The sequence below is a fragment of the Lissotriton vulgaris genome, chromosome 4_1 (genome assembly GCF_964263255.1).
Source record: "Lissotriton vulgaris chromosome 4_1, aLisVul1.2, whole genome shotgun sequence".
Taxonomy (NCBI): Eukaryota; Metazoa; Chordata; class Amphibia; order Caudata; family Salamandridae; genus Lissotriton; species Lissotriton vulgaris.
The window spans coordinates 2,115,288,959-2,115,310,598 of NC_141691.1; the positions used below are offsets into that span (position 1 = coordinate 2,115,288,959).

At 42.5% G+C, this 21,640-nt stretch overlaps 1 protein-coding gene across 1 annotated transcript in view; it reads left to right on the plus strand.

Moving 5' to 3' along the window:
• LOC147725153 (acetylserotonin O-methyltransferase-like) overlaps window positions 1-21,640 on the plus strand; it is a 329,550-nt gene that overhangs the window by 69,675 nt on the left and 238,235 nt on the right. The window contains exon 2 of the mRNA XM_086966546.1: window positions 12,158-12,332. Within this exon, the coding sequence (XP_086822672.1) occupies window positions 12,158-12,332 (175 nt within the window). The remainder of the gene's footprint in view (window positions 1-12,157; window positions 12,333-21,640) is intronic.

A 21,640-nucleotide genomic window follows, 5' to 3' on the forward strand; every position in this document is an offset into this window, starting at 1 on the left:
TACCTTTTGCAATCACCCTTGAACCATTGGCATGCAAAATGCGGCAGGGTCATAAATATGTAGCTCTGCAATTTCCACAAAGGCCACTATATGCAGACAATATGGTGCTTTATGTTAAAAATCCGGCTACAAATCTGTCCTCGCTACTGAGAGAATATATTGCATTCGGTCATCACACCGGTCTCCAAATTAATTGGGCTAAATACATTATTATCTCGTTGACAGACACCACTTATCCACACCAGGCAGAGTTCCCACTCGAATGGCAAACAGATCCAGTCAAATATCTTGGGGTATAATATCATGGTGACCCAGAAACAGCTATCTGCACAAACTATGGGACAGCAATTAGCAAGATTGAAGAAAAAGTGGAGCGCTGGATACAATTACCCCTATAATTGGCAGACCGTCTGGCCATTGTGAAGATGGTCGTGCTACCTAAACTCCTCTACCTCTTTAATAACATTCCCATTACCCCACTGAAAGCTGTATTCCAAAAACTAACCGCTGTAGTAAATTGTCTCATATGGGCAGGCAAACAAACACGCATTGAGCTATTGGCCTTGACTCTGCCTTTCTCCAAAGGAGGCTTTAAGGGTACCCGACTTCCTCCTTTAATATGTATGTGCTCAAGCATAATACATGCACTTTTGGTACCACCCCATCTCATATATGCCCCATATAACCATTGAAGACGGGATGCACATCCTATTCCACTGAGTGCTATTCTACCATATTGGCGTGCCTGCATACACCCATGTGCCATCAACACCATTGATACGACTAATGCAGCTTGGCAAAAGATGGGGAAGCTAGTCAAAAAATTGCCACTCCACGCACCAGTGTTGCCCTTACACTTTCATTCAGAGTGGGTATAGATACAATGGGAGACTAATATGCTAATGGCACCTTTACAGATCCTAAAATGTACTGTACATCAGCAATAAGATGTTATTATTAAGGTTCACCTACCACAGACTGCAAGCAGATGTTAATAAACATTATCCCTTGTATCCCATCGAGCGAATGCAACGAAATACTTTGGAAATGATTATCACCACGCCAAACAGCACCCATATGGTGACGAGACTATATACACAAATTCAAGGTGATATTGATGGCAATACACATAAAGCAAGGATGCGATGGAACAACACGCATGGTAATCCCATCACAGTAGAAGAATGAGCTATCTGTTGCACCACAACTAGTATGCTCACACAGAATGACAATTTACACATTATTCACTATAAATACTTGCCCCAAACATACCATACTCCTGCTCAACTACATAAATATGGACTTCGTCCAGATGTAAGATGCGAACGGTGTGGTGTAGATAGTGCTGACTTTATCCATCTAGCTTGGTACTGTATTTCCATTAGTGCATATTGGACTGAGATTACACAGCTGTTGAGTGTTATGTTGGGAGTCTCTACTAACTGTTAAATTCAAACGTGTCTGTTGGGCCTAGTCAATAATGTGAGATGCACCAAAAGTAAATTCTGCATGATTTTGGCTAAACGTAGAATTTCATTATGTTGGGGCCTTCCAAGAGCCAAACAATGGATTAAAGACATGGCTTATTGTAAAGATACCCTAAAACCATATGAGGAAGAGTTACCTGCAGGATCCAAACCCAGGGTCTATTGGATGTATTTGGTTGACTATCTCCAAGCACACCCAACTGTATAGCTGTGATTTGATATATAAGATGTAAATGTATGGTCGATGTTAAAACAGACACTCTGTAAAGTGCTGTATGACTACTTTATATGACTTGAAGCCTGTATGTTTTTTTTGTTTCGAGCATCGTATGCCTTTGACAAAATGTTAAATCAATATTGTTTTAATTTTTTTAAATGATTTATTTCATTGGTTATATAAAAAACTTTAAAACCCACACATTATATTCGTGATTTTATTAATTGTTCTGTTTTTTACAAATGTGTTATACAATTCATAGGCATATTTTCACACAAATGATACAGGTCATATTCTGAACCCTATAAATTCACCACACTCTCGTACTGACCTCTCGCATCAACCCACCCAAGAGCACATGCACATCATTGTCATACAAAGAGGTTTTAAGTCTCCGTGACCGTATTGGGGTTTGGGTACTCACGAAAACAGGTCGACGCATGTTTCGGTGCTTAAAACCAAATTATGACCATCTTCTTCAGGACCATCAAGGTTGTAAATTATGGGGGAGTGGTTGGGGAATCTGTAATTTTAAAAAAAACATGTCTCCGCAAACCCTTAAACAAAGTTTAATATAAATTGTTTTTAATTGATTGAACCAGAAAGTGCTCCAAAAGGTGATTCAAATTCAGAAAAATGAAAAGATATGTGATGAGGTTCAAAGTCACCAGTGCCGTGTAAAAACCTTAAAAACCAGACAGGTAAAGAAGGAAAAAAACATATTATAAAAGAAAAAAGAATTAGCACTTTCTGGTTCAATCAATTAAAAATAATGTATATTAAACTTTGAATATGGTTTTACTTTTTTTTTTTAAATTACAGATACCCCAAACACTCGCCCATAATTTTGAAACCTTGAAGGTCCTGAAGAAGGTGATTTTAATTTGTTTGTCGAGCAGTTTTCATGTGTCCCCAGCAACAAAACTGTCATGTAGACTTAACACCTTGACCGCTGCGTGAATTTCACCATGGGGCTGGTGAATTAATGAGTGGGCGGGGTTCGGACGGCCCCGGCCGTCATCTGCACTCGCCCACTGTGACATTGGACAGCCGGGGGCCGTCTGATGCATGGAAGGGGTTAAAACGTCTTAGCATGACCATGATGTGTATGTGCTCTTGGGTGGGTAGATATTGTGAATGCTATTTGCAAGTATGAGAGTGGATGTGAGAGGTCAATTTATAGGGGTCGGATATAGACAGTATAATATGTGTGCAAATATGCCTATGAATTGTATAACACATTTGTAAAAAACAGAAAAATTAATAAATTCATGAATTCAAAGTTTTTTAATGTAAACAAATAAATAAGTCATGCTTAAAAAATAAAAAATAAATACAACATTTTTGATTCAGATCAAGTGTTGCATGTGTCATATCTCAAATAGACATGACATATAGGTCAAGTGGGAGGTTTTTGATAGTTTGTAACAAAACTGATTTGCCACTTGCAAGATTGTAAAATTCCAAGCCTGTGGCTCCATGCTTCATTGGTGGAGCAACAAAAAAATATATATATTTTTTCAATATATTTTTATTTGTACATAATTCATAAACAGAGGATGAAAAAAAGCAACAGCAGCATACGTCTGTATACACATAAATACGTATGAGAAAAACAAGGACCCCCTGAACCATGAATTACATGATTCCTAGGACAGGTTAAAAACTGTATGAGAAAATCACTCCTAGGCAATCTAAAGATTCAAGCTTAATAGACAATACAATGCGAATTATGCAATATAAAAAGAACCAACAGACATGTATACAAAATATATTCAAGTTTTAATGATTAGTTATTAAAAAATTCCTATTATAGAAATTGTGCAATACATTACACTCTTTTTGTCTATACAACTGGATACAACGCTGTGTCTAAACAAAGTTAAAAACAGGGGTTAAAAAAGTGGCAATATATTTAAATTTTGTCTGGACGCACGTTTCGGCGTATTCAACGCCTTCTTCAGGAATAGCAACACAATAATTTTCCAAAGAGAAGGGTTCTTGCTAAACAAATTTCCATTCCTGTTCACATAAATACATTTCATAGCGCCAATATTTCCAAAAATAAAACAAATGAAATTTATACAGCCATAGCAGCAAACAGCCACAATCTCTAAAGCACCATATGGTATAAACCAACACAGAGACAGAGAGCAATATAATCTAAAATACGATACAATACAGATGAAAAAAAATATGATAAGAAGAAAGATAGTCAGCCATGCCACGAATACAGCCTATAATACATCATCTGGTAGCATTATTAATCACAAAGTTCAGACTTAATCATCTTGAGGAATGCATTAACTCAAGCAATTAAGGGACCCCACATTTTCTTCCCTTTATTTCTTCCTTTTTTTACAACTCTAGACATAGAGGGAATTTTCCAAAATATATATTTGTAATAAGCGGCCTTTCCACTGCTGAAGAGTTGGGGGAAAGGGATCTAGCCAGGCTGAAGCAACACATACTCTTAATACGGACATTGCTATAAATATAAACTCTTCACCAAGTCTCCCATCTTGTTTGGTTATCCCTAATAACCCGAGTTGAGGTGAAAGTGAAACAACTTCCTTTAATACATGCCACAGAAAGGCAGATATTTCTCAAACTATTAGTTCTAAGCTAGGGCATGTAGAGAAAATACAAACTGCATCCGTACCATATTTCTTACACCTAAAGCACTGAGTCCCTTCCACTCCTCCCCACTTAACAATTTAAGCAGGCGTAATATACAAATCAAGCAGAGTTTTAAAAAGTTGCGCCTGCAAATTGGCAGAGCATAATACATAATTACCCATCTCCATTGATTTCACAAAACCAGAATCTACGACACCTAGTCTGTCTTCCCATTCCAGCCCATGACTCCTTCCATCAAACAACTGTAAAGTTGTGAAATCGAAGAGCAGGATGCACTAATTAATGCCTCTATCAGAGGCACTGATGCAAGCAGCATGCGTAGCAGATTTTTCATTGCTATAGTCGAATGAGGTTTACGTCCCTTACTAGCTACATCATCTCTCTCCGAGGTTTCTCTAGATCCATTGATATTTAAATCCCTATGTATTATGTATGATGCTTGCCAAGAGGGTAACTCAGTTGCTAAAAAGTTCAATACCCCAGGGTCATCTAAAACCATCTAAAACCAGAGTGTATATTGAACATAAAGTGAATGTACCGGTCCAGCCTCTAAGTTCAAAAATCATCCATCTACTACATGGGTACTGACAAACTTTCTCTCAGGGGCCAAATTTACAGTGTGGTTGTGGCTGAGGGCCGCACCGGTGGGGGCGGGGTCAGAGGGGGAGGGGGCGGGGCTAAAACAAAACAAATGGTGACCATAAGGTTCACACAGGTCCCTGCAGCAGACGCCTTCATCCACTGAGCCCCCAGACACACATCTCTCTCTCTCTCTCTCTCTCTCTCTCGCTCCCTCCCCCTCTCTCCCTACCTCTCTCTGTCTCCCTCTCTCTCCCATGCTCTCCCTCCATCTGTCTACCTCCCTCCGTCTGTCAGTCTCCCTCTGTCTGTCTCTCTCTGTCTCCCTCCCTCTGTTGCCCTCCCTCTGTTGCCCTTTTTCTGTCTCCCTCTGTCCCTCTCCCTCTCTCTGTCACCTTCTCTGTCTCCCTCTGTCTCCGTCCCTCTGTCTCCGTCTGTCTCTGTCCCTCTGTCTCTCTCCACTGTCTCCCTCCCTCCTCTGTTGCCCTCCTCCTTCTGTCCCCCTCCTCCCTCTGTCTGTCTCCCTCTGTCGCCCTCCCCCCTCTGTCACCCTCTCTCTCCATCCCCCTCTGTCTCCCTCCCTCTGTCTCCCTCCCTGTCTCCCTCCCTCCCTCTGTAAACCTCTGTCTCCGTCCCTCCCTCCCTCTCCCTCTATCTCCCTCTCACTCCCTCAGTCTCCCTCCCTGTCACCCTCTGTCTCCCTCCCTCCCTCTGTTTCCCTCCCTCCCTCCGTCTCCCTCCCTCCGTCTCCCTCTCCCTCCCTCTCCCGCTCTGTCTCCTTCCCTCTTTCTCCCTCGGTCTCCCTCCCTCTGTCTCCATCCCTATCTCCCTCTCCCTCCCTCCGTCTCCCTCCCTCTGTCTCACTACCTATCTCCCTCTCCCTCCCTCTGTCTCCCTCCCTCTTTGCCCCCTCTCTCTTTCTCTCTCTGTCTCCCTTCCTCTCCCTCCCTCTGTCACCCTCTGTCTCCCTCTATCACCCTCTGTCTCCCTCCATACCTCTGTCACTCTCCCTCTCCCTCCCTCTCTCTCTCTCTGACTGCCTCTCTTTGTCTCCCTCCCTCTGTCAACCTTTGTCCCCCTCCCTCCCTTCCTCTGTCTCTCTCTCCCTTTCTCTGTCACCCTTATATTTATTTGCAATGCATAGTTACCAAACAAAGAGTCCTGATGCTGAGACCAAGATAGAAGGAAGCATCTTTACTACGTAGATGGGTTTTTGAGAGTTTCCTAAATTGTAACAAACAGTTTGCAGTGCAAAGGGGAAACAATTCCAGTCCTTAACTGTAGTGATAGAAAATGTATATCCTAGCATTTGTGAAACCGGGGTTCTGAAAGAAGATTGGCCAGGCTTGAGCAGAGAGTTTGTGGTCGTGGATGAGCATAGCAAATAATGGAGTACACATCTAGCTATGTACTTTGCTGAATAAGGACTTATGGCAAATACTGAGGGCTAGATGTAGGTAGGAACGATTTACCGATTTTAAATTACCGAATTTTACCAATTCGGTAATTTAAAATCGGTAAATCAATGGGTCCAACATGTAGGTATTCCAGATGTGCTGGAATACCGAATCGGATGAATTCGGTATTTACCGATTCGATAAATACCGAATCGGTAATGCCCATTCATTCCTATGGCTTTGAAGCCCATAGGAATGAATGGGCATTACCGATTCGGTATTTACCGAATCGGTAAATACCGAATTTCTCAAGGGTGCAGGGGGTGTCACTTTGACACCCTCTGGCACCCCCAAAACAGGCACGGGTGCCATGTGGCAGGCAGACCTGCCCTAAGGGCAGGTCTGCCTGTCACATGACATAGGTGTGCATGCACACATGTGCATGCACACCGGAATCGGTATTTTACCATCAAATTGGATTTGATGGTAAAATACCGATTCGTTAAGGCTCCTGGGACTCTGAAGAGTCCCACCTACATATGGGTGGCTCCGAATCGGTAAAATTACTGATTCGGTATTTTACAGAATCGCTAACTTTACCGAATCGGTAAAGTTACTGATTCTGTAAAATTGTGCACCTACATGCCATTCACCTGTTTACCGATCGGTAACGGCAGAAAATACCGATTTTCGGCCGTTACCGACCGACCTACATCGGGCCTTAAGACACTTAAACACACCTCTCTTTCGAATCGGTAGCCAATGAAGATCAGGAAATTCACTGAAGATTTCCCTCTGTCATCTCGCCCTGTGTGTGTGTCAGCCCTCAGCCCCGGCTGAGACAGATTCCCCTGTGTGCACACACAGCCACCCAAGTACTTCACATGTCTTTTAAAGACCATTTATATGTTAATTAAGCTTTGTTGTATTGCACCTCTTAGCGCCCCTGCAGCTCCACTCTATCACTGGAAGCCCCCGGCCCCCACAGAGCAGAGTCTCTGAGAATCCTGCTGCTGCAAAAGGCAGAGTTTGCTGACACAATTAAAAAAAATAATTTAAACACAGGTATGATGTCTGCACCGTCCATGGGGCGCCAAGGAAGGCTTTCCGGGCCGCTGGCGGCCCGCGGGCCGTACTATGAGTACCCGTGATCTACTATGTTTATCCACTGTCTTTCTCCCGCACGTATTAGCTCTGCCTTTCATCACAGTGTCTCTGGAACCCATGGGTATACATTTTGAAGGTCTGAATCTGTTGGGAGCTTTGCTGTCAATATTCACTCCTTGTTATTGTGCTAGTTCTAGTGCTGTTTCTAAGGTGGATTGTCTTTTTGGGACTCCTTCAACATCGGATTCACTTTCTATATCTCTTAAATCTAACATTAAGTTCATGCTATCCACTGATATATTTCTCTGTTGTTGATCCATTTAATTTGTTTCATGTTTTTGTAAGTGTTTTTTCAGTTTTAAAGTTCTTGTACATTTGAAAATGTCTACTCTTATTTGAACATAGTTCATATCTGCTGGTGGACAGTATGATAGTCCAGGCTTAAGGATGATTTTCTCTTTATCAGTCAGATTCAAAATTGATGCTTCTTCATTGCCCATTAATGCTTACCCTGCTTGTTCCTGGATTTCTCAGTGTTGCCGGCATTGTCTGGCGCCTTTGCGCCTCCTGTTCCTCTGCCTCTTCCTCTTTGAGGCTTTCCATGTGTTGCTGGTCTTGGACAGAGATTCAACCTCTGTTCCTCGCGTAAAAAAACAAATTCATCCACCACAGATGGTATTGGGGCATCTGCGCGTGCACTGGGACCCTCATCTGCATCTGTGTCCAATTCTGAAGGGGAACATCGTTTACGACGTGGTTTTTACACAGCAGTGACTTTACCCCGCAGCTATTTCAACGCAAGTCGTTACTACGACTTGCGCTGAATGGCGCTGTGGGATAAGAAATCTTGCAATTTTATATTCCAACACCTTCCCTACTGTTACGGGGACTGGTGTTGGAATATAAAATTATAAGATTCCTTAATGCACGCCCTACAACGCAAGTTGGTGTAACGACTTGCGTTGTAAGACTTACGTGGTAAAGGCATGCGTTGTTAAACATGCGTTGTAACAACGTACATCCATTCTGAACTCTGCAGACTGCTAAGTTCAAATGGCTGTTCCTGTCCGGTCACGGAACTCATTGTCCTGTCAAAATTTGGCTTCGCTCATATTCCAACTTGTGTCTTAAAAATGTTTGGGCTTTTCTTTCTATAAATGTTTGTATCAATTTAGTCAGGCGGTCCTTCATCTCTTTTTTAAACGTATTTATTGTTTCTGGATCAGCCTCTTTATCAAGCATAATTGTAATTTGGTCAATCTCTTCTATTATTTTCAGGGGATCCATATCCGCATACTTGATGAGGATTGCCAACATTCTCCTCCATGATTCCAAATTGTTATCGGCCCATTCTCTGAGCATATTATGGTTTGGGTCTTCATAGTTGGGCGCTACTAGTACTATTAACCCCCTTGGTATTTGTTTAACTTCAAGATACTGCTGTAGGTATTTAGATTTACCACCATTTCGCCATGTTAGTACATTTAAGTTTGTGCAAATGTTGCAGATGTGTTTCTGTATCAGATAATTTGGTACTACTAGATGTTGTGGTTGTTTTAGTTGCAGAAGTCATGTTGTCATCAAAAATGGAGAGCGCTGACTCTTCTCTCTCCCTGACTTCTGCAACCGACATTGTTGTTTAAAAATATAATCCACCTAGCTGAATCTACACACCCAGGTACCGCCGGTGCCCCTGAAAACCTACTGGTTACGGGTTGCAGAATCACACACCAGCTCTCCCTCTTCCCTTTGACCGCTTAACAAGCACACTTACTCGGGCACTTTCAGTGAGTTCTGCGAGTCCTCCAACTTGATTAATTCCTTGAGACAATGCAAATGAAAACACTACCAGAGACGCGGACCCTCATAACACGGAATTCGCATCTTAGCTGGATATCAAACATTATTAATCTTAGAGACAGTGCTGTTTATCACACTGAGATGCATATTATCAAGGACCAGTGTTAAAATTATCGCCGTTTTAACGGCAGGAAACTGCCGATAAGACAGCGATAATTTTAACACCGGTCCTTGATAATATGCCCCTGAGTTAGCTCACTAGGGCGGAACTGGTACATTTGGCTAGATTAATGTATTCATACAGGCATATATCCATAAGGTAGATATTGATTTTAGACTATTAAAAATTGATTACAATGTGGTATTTAACCAGCATTCAGATAAGATGCGAATTTTGTGTTATGAGGGTCTGCGTTTGTGATAGTGTTTTCATTTGCATTGTCTCAAGGAATTGATAGTATTTTTAAATCATTCACATTTATCAAATTGTGATATGGTTTATTCTGATGCAAACTTGATGAAGGTAAATGGCATAATCTTGCTATTTTGCCTAGAAACTATGGGCATCATTTATGAGGGCCCTTGCGCCATCGGAACATCACTTTTTGTGACGTTCCGTGGCACAGAAGCCTGCGTGATATTTATCAGGCACTACTAAGCCACTTTTTTTGGCTTAATGCTGCCTGATGAATATCAGTCCCTTTAACGCAGTGTTCTGTGTTGAAGGGGTGTGCAATTGGTGTTGCTGTGGTCATTCCCAGCAACGTCCATGGCCTTTTGACACTGCACCAGATTTAAAAGAAATGCTGGAAGAGTCACTTGCGGTTGAGGCGTCTTGGGGACCCAGTAAAGGAACCTGTTTCAGCAGTAACATAGCCATTTGACCTACCTGCGTCTACATTAATCCAGCACTCAAAGTGAGACACAGTGGTGCCAGGAGGAACAACTTGACTGACTTTCCAAGAGTGATGAATGTTGGTAATTGTAGTTTGCCGATGTAGCCACAGCACAGTTCCTCAAATTAACCTGGCCCCCCTGGATTGCCACCAATGGCAAGACGACTTGTACAATTTTAAAGAGGATTGGATGGAAGAATTTTGTTACCGGCATTTGAGAAAGACATTTTTGTCGAAACGCGTCATGCCACACATTGCTGAAATAAATGCCTTTCCTGAAACCCCGATGTGTCCCTCTGGTTCTTCAGTGCAGGAATCGTGTTCTTTATTCAAATGCGCGCTAGCCCCGGGCGCGCTGGAGGAGACCCGTCTTTCAAGTGGCCAGAGGCATAAGGGCAGCTACGGCACATTTTACAGGATCCAAGGTTTTGGTAGCACTTTGGCCCACCGCATCCTCGTACAGCAAGGCATCCACTGCAATCAAGCAGTCTGTGACTTCGCAGAAGAGCCAGGATCACTGCATTCATGGCTTCAGGGCATGCTGGAAGAGTTACTTGCGGTTGAGGCATTTTGAGGACCCGGGAAAGAACCTGGTTCAGTGGTAACATAGCTATGTCACCTACCTGCGTCTACATTAATCCAGCACTCAAGATGAGACACAGTGGTGCCAGGAGGAACACATTACCTGACTTTCCAAAAGTGCTGAATGTTGCGAATTGTAGTTTGCTGATGCAGCCACAGCACAGTTCCTCACATTAACCTGGCCCCCCTGGATTGCCACCAATGGCAAGTCGACTTGCACTATTTTAAAGAGGATTGGATGAAAGAATTTTGTTACCAGCATTTGAGAAAGACATTATTGTCAAAAAGCATCATGCCACACAGTGCTGAAGTAAATGTTTTTCCTGAAACCCCAATATCTCCCTCCGTTTCTTCAGTGCAGGAATCTAGGGGCATATTATCAACAAAAGGCGATACATTATCGCCGCTTTTATCAGCAGAAAACTGCCTATAAAACGGCGATAATGGGCTTGACAACATGCCCGTGAGAATTCCCATAGAAGCCGATGTTCACACCAGAGCATGGGCTTCTATGGGAATGCACAAGCACTGTGGGTCAATCAATGACCGATCAAAAGGATGTTTCACTAGCCTCTGCAAAGAAACTTACTGTGGCATTACCTAGAGCAGTGTGATGTTTAAGCATCATCCAATATATTACAATAATGCCAGTTCAATCCTTGGATAATGCAGTGATGATTCTTTAAGGACCTGTAACTTGAGGGGAGGATTTTTGCTATTGACTATAATCTGTATTTCAGCAGTGAGCCTGACACAAGCATTTTTCGGCCATAGGATAACAGAAAATCAAGGAAATGGCAAACCATTTGTTGCAGAGATTCTCCCTGTATGCTCTTTTTTGATGAAAAGATCTCAGAGACAAATCTAAAGATCACTCTGGACAGACCTAATAATAGTTTGTGCTGCAGGCACACATTTAGATCTGAAAGATGAACTAATACTGTGATAAACAAAGAGTAATGATAATAAAACCACCATTGATTCCAGTCACATCACAGTATGCTTACATCATCAAATGCACTATGCAGGTGCAGCATGACTGAAATTCATTTAGTTCCAATGACATACATATAATTTTCATCCTTTACTAAACATTAAGTGATTGTGTGTTATTGTAAAACCTTCAGGTGTGAGGTGGGCAACATATACATTTATTTATTTATTAAGTTACGTAGCATTATATATCACTGTGCATCACCATTTAGTAAACCTAGGGCATTCAGGAACATGGAATGGACAAGTGTTTCTGAGATAGCTTATTGCAGTTATACGTTCATTTCAGGTTTGTGAAATACAGCTTTGGAAATAACCTTGAATCATTCACTATTTAATCACATTAAGCAAAACAGTAATTTGTAGTGTACAAGCTCTTTGCTGGTTAATTAGACAGTTCACATGAGTTGAATTAATTTCTGCTACTTGACCATTTTGATCTATTGTTCTTCCCATCAGGCAATGTTCACTGCCTGTGAACTGGGTGTCTTTGACCTTCTACAGGAGTCTGGTGCTCCCCTGTCCTCTGCTACAATTGCTGAGCATCTGCATGCCAGTGCTGATGGGATGGAAAGGTTACTCTATACATGCGTGGGATTAAAGCTCCTTGAAACTGAGATGAGCAATATGGAAGGTAAAACCATTGAGATCCAAACCTTTACCAATTCAGACATTGTGTTACAATTGAATTGAAAATATAGAAATTTATGATCAGCTGATCTAGTAATCAGCGGGGCAATTCCTCTGCTATGACAGAGGAGCGTTGTCCCACTGTTCAGTAATCCTAGGTGGAGTTTGCCAAGTTCCGCTACGTGGAACTCCTCGAAGTGACCACAAATTTCTTCCATACTATGTGGAGTGCTGCAAGCAGCGGAGTGCGCTTTGTCATGCCTGTTCACATTGATTTTCACTGCTGGGTGTTTGACATGCGCCGGAAAATCAACACTAATGGCACATACACAGCGCAGCGTACGAGGGCACTGCTTTCTGCAGTTTGAGTAGATTTTCTACAAGAGTGGAAATGTTCTCAATGCTGACAGCAGGTTCTTCAAAGTGAGCAGTTGCAACCACCTTGGATAGCCCACATTGAGAAATCTGACTACCCGTATTGAGAAATCTAGCTGGGAGGTGGGTTTTTCCTGCATTCGCGCGCCAACTTGGCATTGCGTAGAGCGAGCGAGAACAAATCTCACAAGAAGGTGGATTTTCCTCGTTCACACACTGCGAGCAAGGAAAATACTAGTGGAATTGAGTTTTCAAAACTTTGTGTACTCCGTGGAGCAGGGAGTGTGGAAAACGCCACAAACTCCGCAAACAGAGCGGAGTTCACCGCCCGAGCTTACAGTTGAGTGGAAGCAGATTTAAACACATGAAAAATGTTATGAAAATTAAACAATGTTACAATTTTTATTTTTCATCTGACCTTCAGTCTGCTAGTGGGATGTCATAGGGCTGCAGGGTCATACAATTTGATGACAACAGTAGGGAAGAGGAGTGATGGGAATTGCTAAGTGTGCATGTTGATATTGTCAGCCATCTTAGGACAGCCAAACCAACATGAGCATTATTTCAAACGGAGCTGTGTTGCACAGTTGGGTGGAAAAAAGGCACAAGCTCCTAGGTCCTGTTTGAGTGCCAATCCATTCCACTCATACTAATCCCAGTACTACTCTCATGCTGGGTAATGGTGTTCCTAGCATGAGAGCAGCGCTGGGATTGGCATCTGGGAGACTGCACAATGTGCACCAGCTCGAGTCAAGGATCAAGAGAGGAGCAAGGCGGCTGTAGCAGCTGCAGTCAAGTAATGTTTTCTACTTTTTATTTTCTCATTTGTCTGTGTTTTTTTATTTTTGTATTACCCCCACTGCCCCACCACTTCAGATTCCAAGCAGCCTCCACTGTGTGGTACTACTTCACCTATGATTAAAAACCTTTCTCTTCTGTGTGGTGTTCTCCCCTGAGAGTGCATAGAGCTTCATAAACCTCATCCTCCCTTTGTGACTGACAAAGTGGAAGGGTCTGAAAATGGGAATATCTATGACAAATTGGGAGAACGAAAGGAGATATTATGAAGGGACACAGTTAGGGACATTCCGTTTTAAACACATCTGTACTAGTGCACAGACTTACACACTCAGAGATATTGCAAGGGAATCATATAGAAAACAAAGGTAGAAAATAACACTACAAGACCAAACACAGCAAATACAAAAATGAAGGGTAAATATAAGAAATATTGTCATTTAACATAAGGCATAGCATTTTCCCATATACATCACGCTGAAAAAATATTAAAACAATAATACCAAATGAAAAAAAGAAAATCCAAAAATATAATAATGGAAAGTAATAGTCTTCTAACTGCTAACAATGAAGACACTTATAGAAATCATACCATAAAAAATATACACCAAAGAGGTAAATGCCTAGAAAATCAAAAGCATCCACATTGGTAATGAATTTGAAAAACTTATCGCACATCTACCACTACTGTACACATACCCAGACACATTATATCACACTTTATGTCCACATCTCTCGCATCACAATGGAAGAGGGTGATGTCCAGGGTGCGGTCGCTATTTTAATTCTCTCACTAAACTTTATGAAGCCTCCCTCTAATTTAACTAAGCCTGGAAGAAGATATAATTTAGGGGCCAATTACGATTCAGGAAAAACCGCTCCAAATAGCCGCTCAGAGCGTTTTTCCCGTACAAATCGTACCCTGCAACGTCCCCCGTACGTACAACGAAGTACGATTCGTACCAGGAGCCGTACTCCGTACGAGTCGTACAGAGACCGTACGACTCTAATCTCCATACGATTCTCCCTCGGAACCCGCTGTACGCGACATCTGTATGGTTCGTGGCTGGTTTTTATGACCCAGCAAGTACGATACGTGTCGGGTATGCACCGTACGACCCTTTCTCTACGGGAGCTGAAAACAGCCGTAAAAGCAGAGATCGCGCCGTAACAGGTACAGAACGGTCCCCCCGGGTACAGTCCGTACATCTACGGTCATGGGGTACGGTTCGTACACCCCATGATCATAGGGGTAATGTTTGTACACATACGAGCAAGGCATACGGTTCGTACACCCCATGATCGTAGGGGTACGGTTCCTACACCTACCATCATGGGGTACAGTTCGTACACCCCATGATCGTAGGTGTATGAACCGTACCCCTACGATCATGGGGTGTACGGACCGTACCCCATGATTGTAGGTGTATGGACCGTATGGTGTGTATGTGTTTGTGTGCTTTTTCGTACGACTCGCCCTTACCTGACGTGGACCGTACGAATCGCGTCCTCATACCCCGGTCCGGATCGTACTCGTCGGGTCGTACAACATGTGTACGAGTCATACGGCATGTGTACGAGTCGTACGGTTCACAGTTTCAGCCTTGCAATACGTAGGGATCGCAACGATTCGGATGGAATCACAGAATACGGATCGTACTACGCGACTCGGACGGACGGGTACGATTCGTACGGAGAGGTCTCCGGATACAAATCGTACGGACGTTTTTTTTTCCGAATCAGAATCGCCCCCTTAGTGTTACCATACATTTTTGTGAAGTAGCTTACTTGTTTGACCAGACAACGTCATAACAGTATTTGAGGCGGCAATAACTTTTTCCACCAGTGCACCATTTGATGGTAAAAGGTTGATGCAATATTAGTTACTTTATTATACACATCTACTTTGATATGTATCAGGTGTGTATTATTTTCCACAAGTCACATCTGTTTTCTATGCTTTTCAGTTCGTAGTTCTCCATTATATACCGTATGATGAATAACAGTTTGGCAGATTTACCCCTAAAATTGACCCAAAAATTTATTTCTAGAAACTTTATGGTAATATGAGGAGTTTTATATATTTTTCTTTGGCAAATGAGTGGGAGCAAATACTCCTCCTACTAGGCGTCAATTTCTGCTCAGAATTGGTGAACTGCAGGTTAATGCCTGTGTGTAGGGGTAAATCTATGTATGCAGACATTTCTGCCCATAGATTTACCTTTGGGAATTGGGCGCATAGAGAAAGGCAATTATTTGAAATGTTACCACAGTTGTTCATGTGAAATTTTTGTGCATGCTCACTCTATTTTTATGTTAGATCATTTGCACACCAATGTCAGTAAATGCTTCAGTGGCAAATGCTACAGAGCTATATTTGCTAGTTAGATCCAGTGAGATTTTATACATATTTCTGCTTTGTGAATTCAATCAGGCAAAGCATTGAGGCCATGACGTTAAAAAGATGATGAGCCGTCTCAGACAATTTAATCAGCTGATCCAGAATAAAGACTGACAATTATCCTAAAAACATTTGTTGATTCTCGAAAGCCATTAAACACATTTACCATTTAAGCATTGACAATGTCAATGTCTGCTTTTTGCGTAGTGCAAGCCCAAAGTGAAAGGCTTCATCCATAAAAACTTTAGAGGTAAAAACATGCTATGCAGAGAGCTTGCACCCATGCACCCATAACAGACATTCAGGTACAATGGAATACACAAATACATATGTAAACAGAAGACACGTGGATAGGGTTCAACCATCACCATTGGGTACTCGCAAATTGTGCATGCATTTCCCATTCATTCCTATGGGCCTATAGGCCCATAGGAATGAATGGGAAGGAATTCCTTAATTGCAAGTTGCAATTTGCAAATCGCAATTAAGGAATTTGTAGTAATTGCAATTTTATTTGCGATTCCTACATGCATAGACAATAGTGATTCTATAATTGCGATTCTTAAAAAATCACAATTAATGAATCACTATTTACTTCTTTGATGCATGTGCACCAAAGTAATTTATTAAGACAACATTTTAATAAGTACAAGAATCAGTAACTCACAAAGTTCATACAGTGCAATGTAATATAATATAGGCTCAACACCAATACAGCATGTTTTGGAGAAAGATTCAACCTTCCTTAGGGTTTTGTTGGAGTTACATTTTTGAGTGGAGCAATGGGTCAAGCAAGTCTATAAACACTCAATTAAATAGCTGCTAGTGAGAAAATTTAATTTATTGTGTCAGGTATTTCATAACCATTTAAGGCAATAGGTTTTCTTTCTGTAAATACCAGCAACAAATACACAACCATTGTTTAGCTTTTGATTAACAACAAAAAAGAACAGTGCTAGGTAAAATGTATTAACTTATGCACAAAACCTTTTGTAAAGAGACTTAACCGTTTCAAGTGTGTTTTCTCTTCTTCTCCTTTTCCCAACTTATTTTACTAAAAACCTACAGGTTGCAGATTTCCCACTCCTCTAAGTATGGTTCCTAATCTAGTATCAGAGCTTGCTTCTTCCATATGGGTCCAACCGGCCAGTTTCACATTTACAGATGTCTGGGCACAACCAGGAGTTAATTGATGACCTCTTGAATCTCTTCACAATCTCAACCACCCAGTATGCCCACACCACCCTCTTGGATGACTTAAACTTCCTAGAAAACACAGACTCAAATAAATGAGAGACACCTTTGGAACTTTATCAACACACTCAACATGATACTGCATCTCACCAAGCCAACACACTCTACAGGCCACATCCAGTATATTGCCTGTTTGACAACATCAACAATTCTCTGCAAACCACCAATATTCCTGTAATGAACTAAACACCTCCCCTAAGTCCCTCTGCAAAATACACTGACAGTTCACCCCATCATCCAAAAAGGCAGTATACCAACACCATCAAAAAAGACACAAACAGAAGCAGAACACTTTTCAAGACAACAACATACTTTTTTCAATCCCCTGCCCGACCCACCTATCTGAAATTCCACAAGCAAACGCAGTGTCATCCACCTCCTCTTCACATTGAAAAAAGATCCTACAGAACACTGACAGAATTATGTCTGCATCTCCAATGATGCCTACTCTTTCCCATAGAATCCCACAGTGATCATCCTTCAAACCTTATCTCTCACAAATGCTACCAACATAGTCAACTCCCTCAAAGCAAATTCCTATGAAGGTGATGTCTTACCCTTGTACTTCATCAAAGATCTGTCTATAGAAGCTCGCACATCCCTGCTCATCATTGTTAATGGCTCCCACACTCAAGGCATCTTCCCAGAAGCTGTTAAGACTTAAGACATGACATATCTTCCCACATCAAAAGAAATATATACTTGATCCTCAGGATATTGCCAAACTGTACATGTTTGGCAAAAGCAATGAAACAGCAGTGTACACTCAACACACAAAGTATTTCAATGCAAACAATCTTCTGCATGACTACAAATTTGGCTTTTGCTCACACTGAAGAGTGGAATCATCGACTTTACACATTGCAGACAACACCCTGCTGTCTGCAAATGAAGATGACCCTTTCTTCCCGATGTTGCTGGACTTCTCAGCTGCCTTCAACACAGCCAACCATGCAATTTTCATTTGCACTCCGACGTCTTGAATGGGTTTTACCACCAATGTTAATTGGTTCTCCTCCTACCTCCTACCTTTTTGTCTCTGCTGTTTGTTGTCATAGGCACCCTCATTGTACAAAAACACCCCTATCCCTAGCAGAGGCCCTTACAGTTCCATAAGGTCTCCCTCATCTTCAGCCTCTACATGGAGCCCCTTTGGGATCTACTGGCAGATTACTAACCAATATGCGAATGATACACTACTATAAATTAATGAATGAATTAAGAGATATTTATAGAGCACAATTGCTGTTTAAGATGAAGCATCCTGGCGCACGCAAGAGACTGGTAAGAGTGGAGGGTTACAGCTCACCGAACAGCATTGTTTCATCTGGGCCTTGAAGAATACTTTAGAATATAAAGAACTGTGGGAGGGCATTCCAGAGACCCTTCCAGAACCAGAAAGTCCTGCCTCCGGCTCTGGATCTGCAATATCTGGGGATGTAAAGGAGGTTGAGATTAGATGAATGTGGAACCCTTACAGGAGAGTAATGATGGAGCATGTCCTGAACTCATCTGGGACCCCTTTAGAGGATAGCTCTGTGAGTGATCATCAGTGCTTTGAACTGTATCCTGGAATTGATTTGTAGCCCGTGGAGATCTCTGAGCTCTAGTCTGATAGACTGAAGTTTGGGAATATTCAGAATAGGCCTTGCTGAGCCATTTTGAACTCTTTGCAGATTGGAAAAAAGCACTGGTGGGCCCTAAGTTGAGTATGTTGGCATAATCCAGCCTAAAGGTGACAAGTACATGTACAGTCTCCATGCGGGGGTCTAGGTGTATGTATTTTAACAGCTTTCTCAGTGATTTTAATAGACCTAAACAGGTGGTTGTGCAGCTTTGATGTGGGGTTCTAAGGAGAGGGTGGTGATTATCATGACCCTCAGGTTCTTAACAACTGCGGAAGAGTTGGGGGCCAGCTCATTGTCAGTAAGGCAGAGGCGGAAAGAGTTGAGATGGGTTGAAGACTCAAAAGTCAAAATTCCTACTTTACCAGAGTTAAGTTGTATGCAAGTGTTATGCATCCATTGAGCAATGGACTTGAAGCAGCCTTGAATATCCCCAAGTACAGTGACATTGAGGTGCTGGAAGGCCAGCATAAGCTGAGTGCCATCTGTGTAGGAGACAATGGTCATACCCCAAATTTGAGCAACTTGAGCTAGCAGGCCAGATAGATGTTAAAATGATTTGGATTTAGTGATGAACCCTGGAGGACACCACAGTTTATGGCTCTAGACGGGGAGGTAAAGGATGAGAGAAACACTGCTTGTTGCCTATCTGATAGGAAGGAGCGGAGTCAGTTATGAGCTTGGCCCCTGATGCCCACCTCATCCATCCTTTGTAAAATGAGCATGTGAGACACGGTATTGAAAGTGGCAGAGAGGTCCTGTAAGATGACCACCACTGTCTCCTCTGAGGCGGGGTTGCCTCTGATGTTCGGTCTTGGTGACTCAAAGATGGTCGAGTTCTACACTTAGGATGACCAGGGAAGCTGACTGGGATGAGTGTAGAATCTTATTCTTTTTCACATAGCAGCTGATCTGACAATTCACCTGCGATTCTCAAGGTGATAAGCCTATAGTTGCTCAGGGAATGTGGGTCGGCATTTGCTTTCTGTAGCAGGTGGATCACCAGTGTGTTTTTCCAAAATAGAGGCATCATTCTGCATTCTAGAGACAGATTGAAGAGAGCATTGACATGCGGATTAATAGCAAGGTGCAGCCTTGGTGAGCATAAAGGAGGAGCAGCTGTCTAGCGGCAAGCAGAAATTTAATTTGATAGATTTTATACATTATTTACTCTGAGTTTGCTAGTGGGATTGGCTCAAATGAAGAAAGCTGAGTAACCTTCTTGTCTGCAGGGGTGGGGTGGTAAATCAGGTGATGGGGGTCAGACTGCTTATTAAATTGAATTTCTTTTTCCACTTGAGTGGAAAAATAAGGAAAGGTCTTCTGCCAGAGAATGAGATGAGGGCAAATTTTGTTTGCAGGCCAATGGCTGCATGGAAGTTTTGATAATTTTATAAACTGTTCTGGGAAGCTATGGGTGGCAGCAATTGGCAAACAGAGGATAGCAATTTCGTTTTTTTAATACTTTTCCAGAACTGTTTGAGGGCAGTGCTCTAAGCCCTCTCTTCCTCAATGCCATAGTTTCTATGATACTCACACTCCAGTTGATTGCATTGGGAGTTGTTGAAGGAGTTGATTGCGTCCTCTATTCTTTCAGAGGTGACAACCTCTCTCTGCAATCTACTCTGGGAAATTCCACCAGGATCTAGAGATCTGCTTGGGCTTAGTAGGACCACGTTGTAAAGAGGAATATAAGAAATGGATGGGCACAAGAAAATGATCTGTACCTACTAGTGGAAGGTGGCTCCAAATATAAGGATGGGAAAGTTAGACAATATCAAATCCAATGTGTGTATTCCTCTGTGGGTGGCCCCTTTACCAATTGGGGATGGTTAGGGTCACAGAGAACATCTCTAAATTGGTCTGTGGGTCTGCAGTCAGGGTTGTCCATGTGAATATTGAAGACTTCAAGTGCTACAAAATTGTATTACTGTAGCTAGAAAGGGGTAAGTATTGTGACAAGTATGTCAAGGGCTGAGACAGGAGCTGTAGGAGGGCAGCAAACTAAGGCTCCAGAGAGGAAGATGTTTGGGGAGATGTGGAGGGAACAGACCATATCTTTAATGTTGTCTATGTCACTGAGCTTCATGTGGGTGTGAGCGGTGTATGATGGTGATCCCACCACGCCTTCCAGCAGCCCGATCAACATGAGTGATCAAAAAGCCTTTCTGCAAATGCCAGGGCAACATCTGGGCCTGAGTGGCTGTTCAGCCACGTTTCTGTTAGGAAGAGGATGCCCCTTTAATTGTCATTTAGCAGGTCCCAGATGTGAGTTTTATATTTATGATTGGATCTTACTTTGACTAGCCTGATTTGAATATCGTTTGGGCAGATTAGCTTGATATGAATGAAATTTGGGGAGATCGGAAAGGAGATCTTGCCATGCGGATAGCGCACTTGGGCTCAAAGTGGCCCCTGGGGCACCACAAGGAGTGGGTCAATAAGGATTCCAGCTGTGGCAATAGGTTTAGTGACTGGTCTGCTAGGTGCCAAACAGCAGCGAGCTGCAGGGTTCAGGCTGGAGGGCCAACAAGCAATCCTTACAAAGTGAAGTCTTGGGGTAGGATAAGGAGGAAAGGGCACCTTGGCTGGCGCTGGTTGCGCTTCAGAAGGAGACAGGTGCAGATGGGCTTGCCTTTGGTGCACCTTCGGTGTGCCAGAGGAACATCTGCATGCCAAGTGATATGAAATTCGCTGCAGAGCTCTAGCACCCCCTCCCACTTCAAACCACTCATGCGTTAACCAGGCGATAGGGGAGAAATGGAGGCAGAGTGGGGACTTGGAAGTAAATAAATTGCTCGTGCTAGGACGCTTAACCACACTAATCGGTATTAGCAGCAATCCTTATTAGCAGTAATT